Genomic DNA, 18,406 nt, shown 5'->3' with positions numbered 1-18,406 from the left:
CTAATTCTGGAAGTTAGTTATCTATCAAATCAATTCAAACAGACAGTATTTTTAGTGAATATAAAGTTTCTGAAAACACAACTGAAACACAAAAGTACCAGGTATCAAACTGTTCAAGCACTGAACTCTGCAATACTCCACTATTCACAATCTGCCAATCTGAGAACTAATCATTTATTCCCACTCGTTGCTTTATGTTCAATCTACATCAGTATATCACTTGTAGTTCCATGCATTTTACCCTTGCTTCTGTGTGGAATTTACTGAAAGTTTCCAGATATCCATATACATCACATCCACTGGTTCCCCCTTATCTATTGTACTAGTCACATCCCCAAAGAACTCCAGAAGCTAAGTCAAACAATGATGCTTCTGCTGAGTCCTCATATCCTTTCCAAGTTGTTACGATATTTCATCTTTTCTTAAGGATTCCAACACTTACTTTACTATTGACAGTGTCTGTAGAATTTTGGAAACAACCCTAAACTATCTCGAAAGCACATCATTTCAAAACCTTGGGCTATAGAGCATCAGGTCCTTTTGATTTATCAGCCTTCCAGTTCACTAACTTCAAAAATGCAATATTTTGGTATATTTATTCCTTCAGCTCCCCATGAAGATAGAAGCAAGGTAATTATTTTAACCCTCTTCCATATCCTCATTCCTCATGATAATTCTTCTGATTCTGTTTGTAAAGAGCCTGCGATGCCCTTGCCAGTCATCCCTTTTTCAAATCACCTATCCCAAAATCCATGCTTATGTTTCTTGGAAGTTAATTTTCATATTCTATCTCGTCGCTGTCAATTTCCTTGGGTGGGGTTGAAGGACTATACAGTCCGTGATAAGCTGGAAGGCAAGACTGATTGAATTCTAGAGGAGGTGATGGCAAAAAGTAATTGAAAATTCCGTGCAAAATAATAAAAGGTGAATCTAGAAAATAATACACAATGGAATGTACATGGCATCTACAGTCCACCAAAGCAAGTTTACTGGTCTGGTTCGCGGTGCCTAGAAAATTGCAATGTACCTCAATGAATGATGATGTGCTGATCTTCCATTAGCTTCACTGGGGCAGTGCAGAACACTGAAGACAGATCACCTAGGGCAGTCAATTTAAAGCCCACCTTCAACTGTCAGTTTTCTGTCACTACTAGTTTTGCAGTAGAACATTCTGACAGTGTGTATGTATGGAGCCAGCTGTCTAAGCTTAATTTCTTGAAACTGCTTCTTCTGTGCACTTGTAATACCACATTTTCATGGCTCAAAGGGCTTGTTGTTTTCTTGAGTATAAGGAAAATCACATTGCTGGATGCAGTGAACAGAAAATGATTTGTGCATAGCCAATCAAGTACATACTTATTCTGTAAAATCAACATAAAGCCACAAATTCAACACAGCTCAAGCATAAAAGTGGCTTCATTAATTCACTGTTGCGCAGTTATCCAATGCAGAATCAGGCAACGGAACCTATTAATTCTAAGCTGTAGATGGCATAAAAATGGTACCACACCTGTGGTGCTAACAAAAACCACCTTCCTTATATCTTTGTTTTAAAAATATTTGTCAGCAAAAAATGTTTGTCACACTTGCACAATTCATATCAAGCAGTGGCCAAGGATCAAATATGGCATGCTTTTTATCCAGTTCAAAAATCATATTCAGTGTGTTGCCTACCTGAGCCATCACATGATGGCTCACCGGGTCAATGTTAAACTGTACTCAATATTTCACTTCCCCACCTTGATTAATATAACTTATAACAGAAATGAACATTTTGTACCTATAACAAAACACAAGGGAGTAACAGAGATTATCGTGTTGTAAAAAATAAAATTTAACAAAAGCATTAAGTCAGATCTACTAATCATTATTTAAATTAATCCTTTATGAAAAGGCTTTACAAATGCAAACAAGGAGCAATAATCAGCAGTTACCATATCATTTGCTGCCCCAATTTGCAAACACTGCTTTCCTTCAAATACATCAATTAATTAGTTTACTATGTATGAAAGCATGTCATTGCATAAACTGAACAGCTCAATCAGCAGGGTTTTGATGCCGTACATCCTCATTCTCCTGAGAGATTATGACACATCTTGCCCTTTAAGTTTTTTTTAAATCTTTTCGCGTGTACAATGTAGTTCCAAGAAGCTGAAATAGAGGACACGATGAACATACATCTCCACCCTGATCCGTCTCTTCAAACTGAAAATGCAAACCTGAAAACTTCCAGCAAAGCCCCCTGGTATCAGCTCGTATGCCAATGAGCAGCAGACTTTAATTAGCAAAGACAATAGTGACCATCAGAACAACCAGAGCATGTTACAGAGGCTTCAGCAGTTGTTGAATTTTTAAAAGATCGTTGTGAACCCTGGAATTATTTCAGATCAGTTGATTTGGCCACACTGTGTAAACAGAAGTGACAGCTTTTAATGTTTTATAGCTGTCAATGTTATTTCCTCATGTAAAATGTGAGGGAAAGTCTGAAACAGCTTTGTACAGTGACGATGACAAAAGGGGACTAAAAGCTTCTAAAAGACATCATCTTTACGAAGAAAAATGTGCTAATAATTGGAATTCACATTTTTGAAGAGAAGAAAAACAGATGGGATACGGCTGTATCTGCATGCTTAACCTTCTGCCTTCAGACTCTTATTAGATCTGCATTCCGTGCTTTGAAGAATACTGGTCAGTGAAAATGAAGCTATATACGTGCATATTGTTATTTTGTTAGCAGATTGTTTGTTGTGCATGTTTTTTCATCAGTTGTGTGGATCATGTTCTCTGAGTATATGTTTAATAAGTAATATGTTATTTATTGATATTTTAGCCATTTTATGATACAGTATATAAATAATCTTTATGTGTGGCATTATATTATGCAGCCCTGCCTTACTGGCATATAGGTTCTTTGCAAATTTTGCCCTTTTCAATTCCAATGACTAAGCCCCATGTGCATTTTGGAAAAGGAAGTCAATAGACTATAAAAGATTTTTGATTAAATTGGAATTGAGTCAAAAGGAACTCATTTATCTTTAACCGGTCATACGCCTAAATTAATCTGTAGAGTAATTATTATGCATAACCAGTTTAGGCAATAAAATTTCTTGTTCTGCAAATAACTACAACTCAATACAAACAAAACTGGCTCTGGTCTTCAAGTCACAAAGCAAAATTTGGCATTTAAGAACCTGCAGATCCATTTTTGTTTGCCATCTCAATTCAGCATTAAATATTTGTTCAAGTTCAAAAAGAGAAATGCAGAAGTGTCAAATAAGTAAAGTCAGAACAGCAGCTATTATCTGAATGTTCTGCTCTCATGAAAAATAATACATGCAAAGACATAAAGATAAGATTCTGAAATAACTAACTTATAAGAGACAACAATTTTACCTCTAATTTTACACCATTTAGGGCTCAACAATTTTACCCTTTCTATTCCAACACTGCCATAAAACACCTAACCTTGTAGGAGCTGCATACTTTTATTCCCAGTGCTAGGGGAGAAAGGTGCTTGGGGATGCAAAACTGTTGGTCCAAGACTGGACAAAAATTGTTTTATGATACTGCACACCTATTAGAAAGTAAAACAGTCCCCATCTTCAGGGTGCTATCCCAGCATATTTAACTATGCTAACAACTCCCAATTTTATTTCAGATTTTATCTGAATTTCTAATATTTAGCATGCTTCCATATAACTAAGCTTATCTTCCTTCCTTTCATCCAGTGCTAAAATGAACCATCAACACAAATGGTGAAAAATTAAAGGCAAAAGGAAACCCACCATTATTGCAAAAGGACACCCGGGCTTTTGAGAGTACTTTTCGGGGGAGGGAGGTTGGACTTCCTTTCAATGTACTGTTTCTCTAAATAATATACAAAATTTTCTGGATCAGTAACTCCAAAGAAAGTCAATTGAGCATTAATGCTTTCATTCTCAAGGTAAAGTTTGCACTGAGGCTTGGTATTGGAATGTACAACACAAAAAAAAACTTAAGCATGTTCTGCTAACAGATTTAGGGAACCAGGAACACCTCAAGTTCAAAACCAATCAATTATTAGCCAAATCACTGATGAAAATGTTGTAAGGAATAATTGGTCAGAGGTCCTCGATCTACAGTTTAATTCTTTCAATGAAACTCTTGTGCATGCCTAGGAAAGCCCACTGTTAAAGTCAGCTCCGATGCATCCCGTAGCCAAATACCTTATTGAAATTACTGCTCACATATAACAACAGCTAATTAGTTGTGGCTTCCAAGGATTACCAACAACACTGAGGCAGGGTACATATAACAGGAATATGAGGGGGAAAAAAACCAGCCAAATATATTGAATAGTGTAAATGTATGAATAAAACCCCAACAATGCTGATTTTAAAAGTTAATATTCATTGCAAAAGCAAGTATGAAAGATCAATACAGTATTTATGCTTTAAAAATTATCTTCAACACTGTATATATTTTCAATTAGCATAAATCAATGGTGCAAAGTCTGAATACAGTTAAAGATAAGCATTTCTCCATTTACTTTAAAGCACCATTTTGCTATTTCTGTCCTAGCTACATGTCCCAGCAACAATGGATAACCAACCTTTGTCTATCACTTCAAATGAAGCAGCATCTGTCACGTTCCACACCAAAGTATCACAATCATACTGGTTGATGTTCCATGACCGAAAAATCAATTACAAAACTTCCATCCTGATGGTTAAATCACTCCATTGCTTTACTGTCCCTTATCACCTTCATTTATACTTGCCTCCTCATATTTTTCACCCCCTGACACAAAATTATTCTTCACTCCTTCCGCTGATATGCTCCTGCCTTCTGGAATCGCTTAAAATCCATCTTCTTTGTTACTATAATGCTTTCAAAAGCATCCTTAATATTATTCGCATTAACTCTGCTCGTGCAACCCTCCCAACTACTTGGCTTTCCCCAAACCTCAGAGAGCTGCCTCATGTTTTTGGCTTTTTCTAAACTGCTTAGAGTCATGTTTTTGCAGCATGCACTAAAACACTGTGAAAGAGCACGATAGAAATGGAAGTTGCTGCCTACAAACCTCATGATGTTTGCAAACAATTAGTGAAGCATGAGATACTGTACAAGCTTTATTTGTAACACTACAAATGGCCACATCCCACAAATTACTGACAATTTTAAACAACCTTACTGCTGATTTAATTAGTATACAATTGTTCTATGCTTGCCCAGTAACACTTTACATAGGGTGTCTGTACTTAAATAAAGTTATAATTTCTCAAGTGGAATGTAAATTTTCCAGAGGATATGTGGAGTACCCATTGTGGTGTGAGACATTGCCAGTAAATATATTCAGGTAATGCTCATAATATGCCTACACGTAAAATTTCTAAAAAGTATCTATGTCACGATGTTATGTTTTCAATTCAATGTGCAAAAAAATAAAGAATCAGTATGGGAAAAGGAATTAAGCAGATAGATTGAGTAGGAAAAATAGAAGATTAACCTGTAATCACATGTGGAACGCACACAGAGCAGCAGAGAGGAATCAATGGCATCACCGGGCGAACCTAAGGACACAGCAGACATCCCTGCAATCTCCAGCACTCCTTCCACAACAAACTAATCTTCCTAAATCAGCAGTGAAAACTGAGTAAAACATAAATACTGAAGCTACCAGCACACAACCATTGTGGGAGTCAGTGAAGCATAACTGAATAATCTCTAAAACTCCACCCGCCATCTATTTCAGTTTCAGTTATTACCTAGTAAGGTGAGTAAACTTAAAATTCAATCTGGAAACCTAAACTGTAAATATCTGATCATAGACATGAGATAAACATTAATTTTGACCAAAAACATGGCAATATCCACAAAGGCAGCAATGTGTTAGATCACTTTTACTAGTACAAAAGGAATCTCGAATATACCAGCCACATATCTCTCAGAATATCAAACAATAATTTTAGAATATCCTAAAATAAAAACAGAAAAAAAAACTGTAAATACTCAGGAGGTCAGGCTATGTGTGTGAAAAGTGAAACAGCTGATGCTTCACGATGAAGCTCCTTTGTCAAAACTGGGAAGGAGACAAAAAAAATGCTGACAAAGCTACAGAGAGGGTGGGTGTAATGAGGATATCCCTGATGGAGTAAAATCAAGGTGATCCTGGGGATAAACTGGTAAACTGGTTATCTTGTAAATGAATGAATGGAAACAGTTGGAGCAAACACATGGGAGTTGTGAAATGCAAAGCCGGAAGACTGTGCTGGCAGAACAAAGTCAGCAGATCACTTACTCCCAGAGGAAGATACAGATCAAAGATGGGGGTGGGGGTGTGGAGTGATGACAGTGGCAGAACCAAGCTAAATCATTGTCATGCATGGCAACTGATACAGAGTTATGTTAAAGCTGTAGTTTTCGATATTAAACACAAGGCTGCAACACCATGATCAGATTTTATTGCTCAAGCTTGTGTTGGGTCTCATTGTAACGGTTCAAGAAACCACACACCAATAATTCAAAGTAGGAATGGGGTGGAGAATGGGAATGCAGCAGGGCAATGGGAAGCTCAGGACAACCACTGAATACTGGTGTGCCACAAAGTGGTCACCAAATCTGTGCTTACTTCTGCAGCTCAGAAGAGTCCACACTGTGAGCAGCGAATGCAGTACGTGACACTGGGAGAAGTGATTTGACCAGATAACCTTGATTACAGTTTATTCCCATGGTCATCCCAGCCTTACCCTATCAGAGTCATCCTCTTGCCCCTCCCCATCATCTCTGCAGCATGAGTTCTGTTTCTGTACCCACAGATGCAGGTTCACCTGCTGAGTATTTTCAACATTTTATGTTTTATATTAGATGTCCTACATCTGGAAGTCCTTTTTTAAGAAACTGAACTAGAGTGTTAGAATTGAAAACAGTTTGTTGATTCACTCTGTGTTGCTCTACCACCCTGATGGAGGCAGTGGATGAGAGTTCTCCAAAGCTGATGAGGTGTCGGAGACATGGTAGTCCACGGCCTCCCTTTGTGGTACAATAATGCCACCCTCAGGGTGGAGGAGCAACACCTTATATTCCGCCTGGACAGCCTCCAACCTGATGCATAAATATCAATTTCTCCTTCTGATATATAAAAAAATCACTTCCCCTCCCCTCTTCTTCTATTCCTGACTCTGGCCCCTTACCTCTTCTCACCTGCCTATCATCTCCTCATGGGTCCTCTCCTCCTTCCCTTTCTCCTCTGGTCCACTCTCCTCTCCTATCAGATTCCTTTCTCTCCAGCACTTTGCCTTTCCTACCCACCTGGCTTCACCTCACACCTTCTAGCAATCCTCCTTCCCCTCCCCCCAACTTTTTATTCTGTCATCTTCCACCTTCCTTTCCAGTCCCGATGAAGGGCCTCAGCCAGAAACATCCACTGTTTATCATTTTCATAGATGCCACCTGACATGCTGAGTTCCTCCAGCATTTTGTGTGTGTTTTTGGTTTTCATTGCAAGAGATCTTGAGTACAAGAATAGCAATATCTTGCTCCAATAGTACAGAGTGCTGGCAAGATAAATCTAAAATACTCTCCACTGATCTAGTCTCCTTAGTCAAGGAAGAATATGTTTACAGTAGAGAGACTGCAGCAAATTGATTGTTATGAATGAAAGATTTATCATACAAGGTGAGGTTAAACAAACTGGGCCTGTTCCCAGAATAAGAGGTAATCTCATAGAAGATTACAAAATCCTTATAGGGCTTAAGAAAATAGATAGAGAGATGATGTTTCCCCTGAGACTCTTCATCGGGACTGGAAAGGAAGGTGGAGATGATATATCCACAACCAGGGGTCACAATCACAAAATTAGGTGTTGACCATTTAGAGAAGAAAAGTAATTTTTCATTCAGAGGATTTTGAATCGATATAATCCTCAAGCCAAGGAGACAGCAGAAGTTCATTCACCACATACATTTCAGAATTTTAGATATTAAGAGATTTAGAGGAAACAAGGTTTCCATGGAAAAGTGATTAACGATCAGCCGTGATCCTGATGATCACATACATGGGGCAAATGGACCTCTCCTGTTTCTATTTCTTAAGTTCTAACAATTAATCTTTTATAAAATTCATCAGTACAATTTGACCCTTATTTTGATGCTTTATTTGTCTCATACTTCAGTATGTTTGAATACTTCTATTTTTCAGTTCCATTGTCTCTTTTTATAGCCTCCCTTTTTACAGAAGTATAACGAAGTAGTATCATATCATCATGATAACTTGAGGTAGTGTAAACTATATAAATAGTTCAATATCAGCCTAGGTTCAAGGATTTGGAACAGTAACATTGATATGCAGGTTCAACAGAAACACTTATGCAGGCTTTCAACTTTTCTGCCGCAAAAAGAGCTTGTATGTAATATAATGCTAGATGGGCTTTTGTCAGGGTTAGCTATGTTCTACCTCTACTTCAGTGAGTGAGCTGATCTATGCTAGGGTACCATCTGGATCACTGCTGTACCTAGAATAGTAACGTGACAAATGCAGTAGGAGGAAATTAGAATATGCATATTCCTAATGAATAATACGCATTATTGGTCACAAGTGAAAATGAAATCAGCCATTATGTGGCTTTCTGTAAAACTGAAATGTTATTCTCAATGAGATTCTTCATTTATGTCAGATTTTTTTGCAGGTCATGAAACCTGATTAGTTCTATACCATATTAGGAAAGTTGGGTAAAGACATGTTTGAATATTCTCCGCAGGCAAACTGAGCATTAAAAAAAAGACCAGTTCATCAGGCAGGCCTACTCCCATCTTCAGAATTTGCAACGTAGTGCAACACTTTTCTGAAGTATTGATAATCTTTACCCCTAAGAATAGCAAAATTACATTCAATTTTAAGAAGTTCTCCCCAAAATACCAAACACAGATCAAAAATTATGATATATAGACCAAAATGGAACACAATACTCCAAATGCTAAAATAACAAATTTAAATGTTACTTGAACTTTGTTCTTTAGGACCTGAGCTTCAGATTGCTAAACCTCCAGCCCTCTTTTCCTACAGTTATCTTAAAACATTAACAAATCTTTGATGTACTCTAAAAACTTTCTTCTTGCACTCATTTTAAGGACAAAACATGCCTCCATTGCTATGAGCAACATAGCAATCACTTTTCCACATAAAATAGCATTTATTCTTTGTGTAAACTTGTATTTTAATTTGACTTGACTATATTAAAATTTATAAATCAAATGAAGAGGCCCATAATATTGATCATGCAATGGCACATTCCCAACAGAAAGTCTCCCCAGAAAGCTAGTGAGAAAGGAAATTAGGGAGGTCGTTGCTACTCCAAAAGAGAAAATGATGGTGAACAAAAAATATGCACCTGCAACAACAGAGACTGATTTCTTTCTCAAGTTATCTTCCACCTGTGCTGCACCATACTTATTTTCAGCATTAGCATAACACACTAAAAACTGCAACTCATAAATGTCATAAGAATCTTCATTTGTAAAAACTTATTACGCACCAATCTACAGTATTTCATATAATTGAAGGCCAATGATTTCCTACCTGCAAAACTTAACAGCACATTAAAATCTGCACCTCGCAAAGTCTCTCCAACATCATCGCCTTCTTTCTCTTCAGTTTTATATCTGTCCCAGTTTGAAACTATTTGTCTTCTCGAAAATTCATTAGGCTGATTGTACTCTTCCTTTGTTTCCACGTCCTCTTCAACCTTTCAAAATTTAAAAAAAACTAAAGCAAAACGTGTATCAGCACTGAAGAAGCAGTCAATTTGAGTGAGTAAAGCTCATAATCCTTATAGTATACCATTTTCAACATGAAATGCACCTTTGTACTTCACCATGGGTTGCCTGAACACTTTGATCCGTCAAATAAAGGGACAATCTTGTCAAGTTCATAATCAATGCTCTGTGCAATAATGAAATCTACACAGGCTTTTTTAATCCCTTACTGGCAGTAACATGTTGCTACTCTAGACCGTTTTGAAAGATTGCGTATGATTAATCTGCAGACAGCAAACTTGAACATTTATGTAATGACCACATACAACTCATGCACAGCCTTTAGGGCAAAATCAGTTACTAGAAAAAACAAACCACACAAGACATGAAACATACAAATCAGGTCTCTATGCCATGACTTTTGAGCTTCATAACTTATTCCATTCTTGCAATCAACATCCGTTGAAACCTATTTCTTCATTTTATTTAGTTAGCAAGGTAGAGCACAGTAGGCTCTTCTGGCTCTTCAAGCCATACCACCCCAGTAACCTCCCCCCACCCCCGCAACCCTGATTAACCCTAACTTAATCACGGGACAATTTACAATGACCAATTAACCCATCTGGTACAACTCTGGTCTGTGGGACGAAACCAGAGCACGTGGGGAAAACCTACAGTAAGGACTTAAAGAGGCTCCTTTCTGATGGCACTGGAATTGAACTTCAAACTCAGATTCCCTGAGATGAATAGCATCGTGCTGACCACTACGTTACCATGGCTTTATCCACTTTTTATTACGGCTACTGTTCATACTTCCAAAAATAATTGCATTTTACACATTACCTTGCATAAGTCCACAAAGTCCCTTAAAATATTTTGCAGACCTCCTTTAAACTCTTGTAGCTCCCTCCTCTATAGGTAGGGATAAATCTATGATCCATTAATTTCAAGTTCATATTTAATTGTCATTCAACCAACATGAATACCCATGAATACAGCCAAACGAAACAGTGTTACTCCACTCATTAGAAATTTAGAACAGGCCATAAACTCACAACTTTGTAACCTGGTTGGCTACCTTATGCAGAACAATGGGATGTTTTATTTTACAAATACTTATCCTGGAGACATTAAGGGGTACAAGCAGCAAATGTGAGCCCACCATGATTATTGCTTTACCAGGGCTAGGGCAACCATAGGATTTGGCATAACCACCCAATAGGTTAGAGCAGGTCAGCTGGAGGTGGCCTTTGGCAGTTTTACATAGCCACACATGCATGCTTCCCATCTTGAAGAGGCTGAAAAGGCCTAAATTTCACTGCTGCAAACTGGCATTCCTTGACGCAGGTAGGACTTACAATGCTTTGCAAATATCTACACAAAAGAGGGGTATGATTAAGGCAAAAGATATGAAATATTAGACGAGACAAATACAGTATAATAAAATAATCTGCTATCCAGTTCTTTGGAAATCCTAATGGTTCAGCATCTGGCTCATTAGGGTCTTGGTTCCAATATACCTTTTAGACATAGACATAGAGCAAGAAAACAGGCCCTTCAGGCCAAACAAGATTCCCGTCAACACTAGTCCCATATCCCTTAAACCAATCCTTTCCATGTACCTGTCCAAGTGTCTTTTAAACATTGTTAATATACTTGACTCAATTACTTTCTCAAGCATCTTATTCCAAATGCGGATCACCCTCGGTGTGATAAAGTTGCCCTCTTGGGTTTCTATTAAATCTCTTCCCTCTCCCAAACCTATGTCCTCTAGATTTTGGTTCACAATTTTTGACAAAGACTGTGTGCATTCACCCAACTACTGCCCCTCATGGTTTTACACACACATCGGGATTCTATTCCAACAATGCCTTTAGAGGCCCTGTTTCCACTCTCTTTTCAAACTCGCTGGGGCCCCGTTTCCCATGCTCCTATTAAACTCACTTTGTTTTCTCTTCCATATTCCCTTTAAGCTCAGCTGGTTCACCAGGAAGTTTTTTTTTATCGGGAAGAAGATCTAAAAAAGCATGAATTAAAGGGTGCTGGTGTACTAATTGGTTAGATATCCAAGAGTCTGGAAAAGCTGCCAAACCAGCTCCACCAAAGACCCAAGGTTAATGAATTATCAGAGTCTTACTGTAAAAGGGAAAGTATTACGGAGGTTTATCATCTTAGTCATCAGATTATTTATTTATTGACTTACAGTGTGGAAAAGGCCCTTCCAGCTGTACCGCCCAGCAATCCCCCAATTTAGTCTGAACCTAATCGTGCGACGATTTACAATGACCAATTAATCTACCACCAGGTACAGCGTTGGGCTATGGGAGGAAACAAGAGCACCCCGAGGAAACCTATGCAGTCGTGGGGAGAATGTACATACTCCTTACAGGCAGTGGTGGGAATTGAACCTGGGTCGCCTGCACTGTGAAGGGTTGTGCTAACCACTAGACTGCTGTACTGCCCTGCATGAAATATATCCAAGGCCATTAATAAAAACAAGGGAAAAATGCCAGATCCCCAACAATAATTTTTCAATTGGGCTGGCTAAAAAGTGGAGATGGAAGATTGGAGGGCTATTGTGTCATGTTACTGTTTAAAAAAGATTAACCAAATAATTACAGGAAAGTTAGCTAAACTTCCATGATGGGCAAATCCAAGGAAGAGGACAAAGCAGTTTTTGAAAAAAAAGAGAAATCAGAAATAGCACAAATATTATAAGGCAAGATTACGTCTAAACAATGGAATTTTTGGAGGGAAGGTAACAAGGAAGGACAATGAGAGAAGTGTATTTGATGTGGCCTAATTGGATTTTAGCTAAGCTTTTGACAAGATTCCAATATGGCAGGCTAGTCAAAAAGAAAAGCCAGGGAGGGATCAAAGGCAGATTGGATCCAAACCTAGTCTAGTAATGAGAAGCAAAGGGTTATGGTTGGCGGGTGATTTTGTGACTGCAAGATTTTTACCAGTGGTTCCTTACTGCCTGCTTTCGGTAATATCAATTAGGCCTAAATGTGGTGGACGTGATAAAGGACTTTGCAGATGATGCAAAATTACCTGTGTGGTTGACCATGAGAAGGAAAGCTTTAAATAGCTAGAGAGTACAGAAGATCTGTTCAGTTGGGCAGAAAAGTGGAAAACTGAATTTAATCCAGAGTTTGGGGAAGGTGCAACAGGGCAGGGGAATATATAATATAGGTTAGACCATCTCTTAAGTTACAGCTGACAGTTCTGATCATGGCATTACATGAAAAAAGTGAACTGGAGAGGTGCAGAAAACTTCTATAAGAACATTGCCAGGGGTGAAGGACAGTAGCTATGGGGCAAACTGTTTTCCTTTGAAATTTAATTGAAGGTATATAAAATTAGCTGGGCTGTAGATAGCAGAAAGATCACACTTCCTTTGGCAGAGGAGTAAAGAATGGAACATGGATTTGAAGTAAATATAGAATCTAAGTGTAAATGAGGAAATGCTATTTCTACCCAGTGAGTGGTAGTGATCTGGATCTCACTGCTTGAAGGATGGTAGAAGCAGGAAACTTCATCACAATTAAAACAGATGAGTGCTGGAAGGTAGGATTAGATCAGGCCCTCCTCTGCTGACAAAATGTACCAAATTGCCTACCACCATGTCATAAGTTTTCTTTGATTTGTGTGATTCAAACACCCATTTGAAAATACGTGGCCACCTTCACTGTAGAAACTCAGTGCAATTTCCTCTGTAACGCCCTTAGTAATTAAGTTGCAGGATTTGAGCTTTGATTCAGAAAGTTTCAACAGATCAAGGCTGAGTTTTGTAATTTAACAATTGCTAACTGTTTGCCCAGAGATACAGTGGCATGCTAAGATTTGGGCACCCCTGGTCAAAATTTCTGTTACTGCGAATAGTTAAGTGAGTAGAAGATGAACTGATCTCCAAAAGTCATGAAGTTAAAGATGAAACATTCTTTTCAACATTTTAAGCAAGATTAGTGTATTATTTTTGTTTTGCACAATTTTAGAGTGAAAAAAGGAAAGGAACACCATTCAAAAGTTTGGGCACTCCAAGAGATTTGAGCTCTCAGATAACTTTTACCAAGGTCTCAAACCTTAATTAGCTTGTTAGGGCTATGGCTTGTTCACAGTCATCGTTAGGAAAGGCCAGGTGATGCAAATTTTTTGCATGCCACTGTATATACAACAGACTTGGCAGTTTTGGTAGACTTTCATAATAATCTGTCACACTGTATGTGGAATCTAAATAATGGATTTCTATCTAATGTGACGATGGATCTGTGGTTATATTAACACAGAACAGTACAGGACTGTATGGGCCAGTTGACCCATTATGTCATGCTGATATGTAACCTGGTTCACATTCAACCTGACCCTTCCTTCCTGTATAGCCCATAACCCTCATTTTTCTTGCATCCATGTGCCTATCTAAGAGTCTCTTAAATGTCCCTGATGTACCACGCTCAACCACCACTCCTCTTAACTCTCCTCCACTGACTTTAAAGGCGGCCCTCTGGTGTTAGTCACTGTTCCCTAGGAAAAAGGCAATGGCTATTAACTCTATCTTTGCCTCTTATAATCTTGCACACCTCTATCAAGTCACCTCTCATTCTCCATCACTCCAAAGATATAAGCCCTAGCTCGCTTAACCTATCCTCATCAGACATTTTCTCCTGGTAAATTTCTCTGCACCTTATTTAAAGGTTCTGTATCCTTCCTATAATGGAGCGACTAGAACAGAACACAATACTCCAAGTGTGCATTGACCAAAATAGAGCTACAAATTATCTCACAGCTTTTGAACTCAATCCCTGATTAATGAAGGCCAACACACCATACGCCTTCTTAACCAACCTATCAACTTGAGTTGCAACTTTGAGGGATGTATGGACTTGGGGCCCCAAGATCCCTCTGTTCCTCCATACTACTAAGAACCCTGCCATTAACCCTGTATTCTACCTTCAAATTCAACCTTCCAAAGTTTATCACTTCACACTTTTCTGGATTGAACTCCATCTGCCTCTTATCAGTCCAGCTCTACATTCTGTCTATGTCCCTTTGTCACCTACAACCTTCTAGAGTAACCCCAAAACCACCAACCTCTGTCGTCCGCAAACTTACTAACCCATCCTTCTACTAACTCATCCAAGTCATGCATAAAAATCACAAAGAGCAGAGGCTCCAGAACAGATCCTTACAGAACACCACCATTCAATGACCTCCAGGCAGATATGCGCTATCTACTACCACCTTCTGCATTCTGTGGGCAAGCCAATTCCAAATACACATAGCCAGGTTTCCTTGGATCTCATGCTCATGATTTTCTGCATGAGTCTTGTTAAATGGCTTGCTAAAATCCATATACACTGAGTGTATATTTGTATTTTTTGTTGTTAAAGCCCACTACAGTTCGACATGCTGTGCTTTGAGAGATGCTGTTCTGTACACCACTGCTGTAATGTGTGGTTATTTGTGTTACTGTCACTTTCCTATCAGCTTAAACCAGTTTGGCCATTTTCCTCTGACCTCTCATTAACAAGGCGTTTTCAGCCACAGAACTGCCACTCACTAGATTTTTTTTCGCTTCTCACACCATTCTCTGTAAAGTCTAGAGAATGTTATGTGTGAAAATCCCAGAAGATCAGCAGTATCTGAGATAATCAAATCACCCCATCTGGCACCAACTCCATGGTAAAGCCATTCAGATCACTTTTCTTCCCCATTCTGATGTACAGTCTGAACAACAACTGAACCTCTTGACCATGTCTGAATGCTTTTATACATTGAGATGCCACATGACTGGTTGATTAGATATTTGCATTAGCGAGATGTACCTAAAAAAATGGCCACTAAGTGTAGACAATGTCCACAGTTCTACCTACATCAATTTGTTTTGGTACTTCCTCGAAAAAGTCAATCTGGTTTGTGAGGTACAACCTACCCTTCACAGTGCCATGCTGACTATCCCTAATCAGACTGTGTTCTTCTAAATGCTCATAAATCCTGTCCCTAAGAATCCTCTCTATTGGTTCTCCCAGTACTGACACAAGACTCACTAGTCTAAAGTTCCTAGGATTTATCCCTATTTCCTTCCTTAAGCAACATGTGCCATCTTCCACCATCCTCTAGTACTACTCCTGTGGACAGTGAGGATACAAAGATCATTGTCAGCACTGTAGCAATCTCTTCTCTCACTTCAAGATTCAAAGATTCAAGATTCAAAAAACTTTATTGTCATTCTAACCGTACATCAGCTCTGCAGGGCAGAATGAGACAGCATTTCTCAGGGGCAGTGCAATCATAACATAACAAACGCAACACTAAATAATAAACATAACAATAAATAGTAAAACACAACAGCCACATGTCAGCTAAATCAGTTATAAGTGTCCAGTGGAAGTTAAAAGTGTCCAAAGCAGAATCAGGTAGGGTAGCTATTTAGCAGTCTGACTGCCTGTGGGAGGAAACTGTTTAGTAGCCTTGTGGTTTTAGTTTTGATGCTCCTGTAACGTTTGCCTGATGGCAGAAGAACAAAGAGTTCATGGAGAGGGTGTGAGGGGTCTTTAATTATGTACCGTGTCTTCTGGAGGCATCGACTCTGAAAGAGGTCTTAGACAGAAGGTAGGGAGACCCCAATAACCACCCTCTGCAAGGCTTTTTTGTCGACAGCACTGCAGCTGGAGTACCAGGTTGTGATGCAAAAGGTCAGCACACTCTCAACCACGCCTCTGTAGAATGTAGCTAAGATGTTAGTGGGGAGTGATGCTTGTTTAAGCTTCCTCAAAAAGTGCAATCTCTGCTGGGCCCGTTTCACAATCCCAGTGGTGTTCCTGGACCAGGTGAGATTGTCCGAGATATGCACCCCAAGGAACGATGTTTTCCACTCTCTCCACTGTGGAGCTGCTGATGCTGAGGGGTGTGTGCTCAGGCTGAGACCGTCTGAAATCGACAATCATCTCCTTGGTTTTGTTGGCATTAAGCATCAAGTTGTTATCCCTGCACCAGCTCTCTAAGTGTTTGACCTCCTCCCTGTACATAGTTTCATCATTTTTGCTGATGAGCCCCACCACTGTGGTATCATCTACAAATTTAATGATCAGGTTCTCCTTGAATCTGGCTGCACAGTCATGTGTTAGCAGTATAAACAGCAACGGGCTAAGCACACAGCCTTGTGGGGATCCAGTGCTCAATGTGATGGAGTCAGAGATGTTCCTGCCAACACGGACTGACTGTGGTCTCTCTGTCAAGAAATCCAGAATCCAGCGACACATGGCAGTGTTAAGGCCAAGCAGCGACAGTTTCTCCATTAGTCTCTGCGGGATGACGGCATTGAACGCTGAACTGAAATCAATGTACAGGATTCTGGCATAAGTGTCTTTGTTGTCCAAGTGAGACAGAACTGTGTGCAGTGTAGTGGATATTACCTCCTCCGGAGAGCGATTTGGACGATAAGCAAACTGTAGAGGATCCAGCAATGAGGGGAGGCTGGCTGTGATATGAGGCTTGACAAGCCGTTCAAAACATTTCATCACTATGGGGGTCAGGGCAACGGGACGGTAATCACTCAGACAGGCTACAACTGATTTCTTTGCTACAGGGATGATTGTGGAAGTTTTGAAGCATCTGGGGACAATAGCTTGACTAAGGGAGATGTTGAAAATGTCTGTCAGGACATCTGCTAATACATCAGCACATTCCTTGAGCACATGTCCAAGGATATTGTCGGGACCTCCCGCTTTTCGTGGGTTGACCCTGGCAAGGGTCCTCCGCGTTTGCTCTGGATCAATGATTGGAGCCGGTTGGTCAGATGGTAAAAAGGGACTGGCTCTCCCCCTTGCTGTTGTGTTTGATGCTTTGAAGCAGGCAAAGAAATTGTTAAGCCTGTCTGGAAGAGAAGTGTAACCTGAGGTAGATCAAGCCTGGCACGGGGAACTTATCTGTCCTGATATTAAGCTACACTGTCAGTATAATCTAGTGTATATTAGATTATCAAGTTTTTCAAAACTAATAAAAATCTTTTCATGATTGGCGTAGTTTTCCATGGCAGTGTTCTGCCAGATTACATGGTGGCACCCTAGACCATTTCCACAGCACACTCAACATAAAACAGCTTGCTGTTCAATCACTGGCCAACAATCATGAACTCCAGAGTTTCCGTTACTGGAACCACTGTGTTGCCCAAGGAACCTGCCATATCTATAAAACTCCAAACACTGGGAAGTTCACTGAATTGTAAGAATGATGGTAAATCATTAAATCATTAGAACCAGGAATTAACAGACAAAAAAATAAATCACATCTATAATTCTAGCGAATTGCAATTAAGCTAACACTTGAATTATTGGGGGATATGAGTAAATATTGATGGAAAAATCATTTGTGAAACTAATAAAAATTAGTCATTTTTTAAAATATTAATGATAAAAAGAATATTTCTTCCATAAGCAACAGCTCCCAGAAATATCAGTCCATTTTCTTAAAAGCACTATGCATTGGATTTCTGGGCATCAATTAAATCATGTATTTCAAAATTAATTTCAAACAAATATAATAATATGAATATTACATTCTACATTAATTTCAACCTTTCTAAACATCTTCTTTCTCATCCCTCACACAATTTAAAGATTTATACTGACCCACGAGTTTGCAATTTGCAAACTATCTGAAGAGTAAATTAATGG

General features: G+C 39.1%; 1 protein-coding gene across 1 annotated transcript in view; it reads right to left on the bottom strand.

Moving 5' to 3' along the window:
• aven (apoptosis, caspase activation inhibitor) overlaps positions 1 to 18,406 on the bottom strand; it is a 94,275-nt gene that overhangs the window by 69,523 nt on the left and 6,346 nt on the right. Inside the window, exon 2 of the mRNA XM_072266813.1 lies at positions 9,556 to 9,721. Coding sequence (XP_072122914.1) covers positions 9,556 to 9,721 — 166 coding nt within the window. The remainder of the gene's footprint in view (positions 1 to 9,555; positions 9,722 to 18,406) is intronic.

This window comes from Mobula birostris, chromosome 1 (genome assembly GCF_030028105.1).
Source record: "Mobula birostris isolate sMobBir1 chromosome 1, sMobBir1.hap1, whole genome shotgun sequence".
NCBI lineage: Eukaryota > Metazoa > Chordata > Chondrichthyes > Myliobatiformes > Myliobatidae > Mobula > Mobula birostris.
The sequence above is the reverse complement of the archived record's forward strand: the minus strand, read 5'-3'. Positions and strand labels throughout refer to the sequence as shown.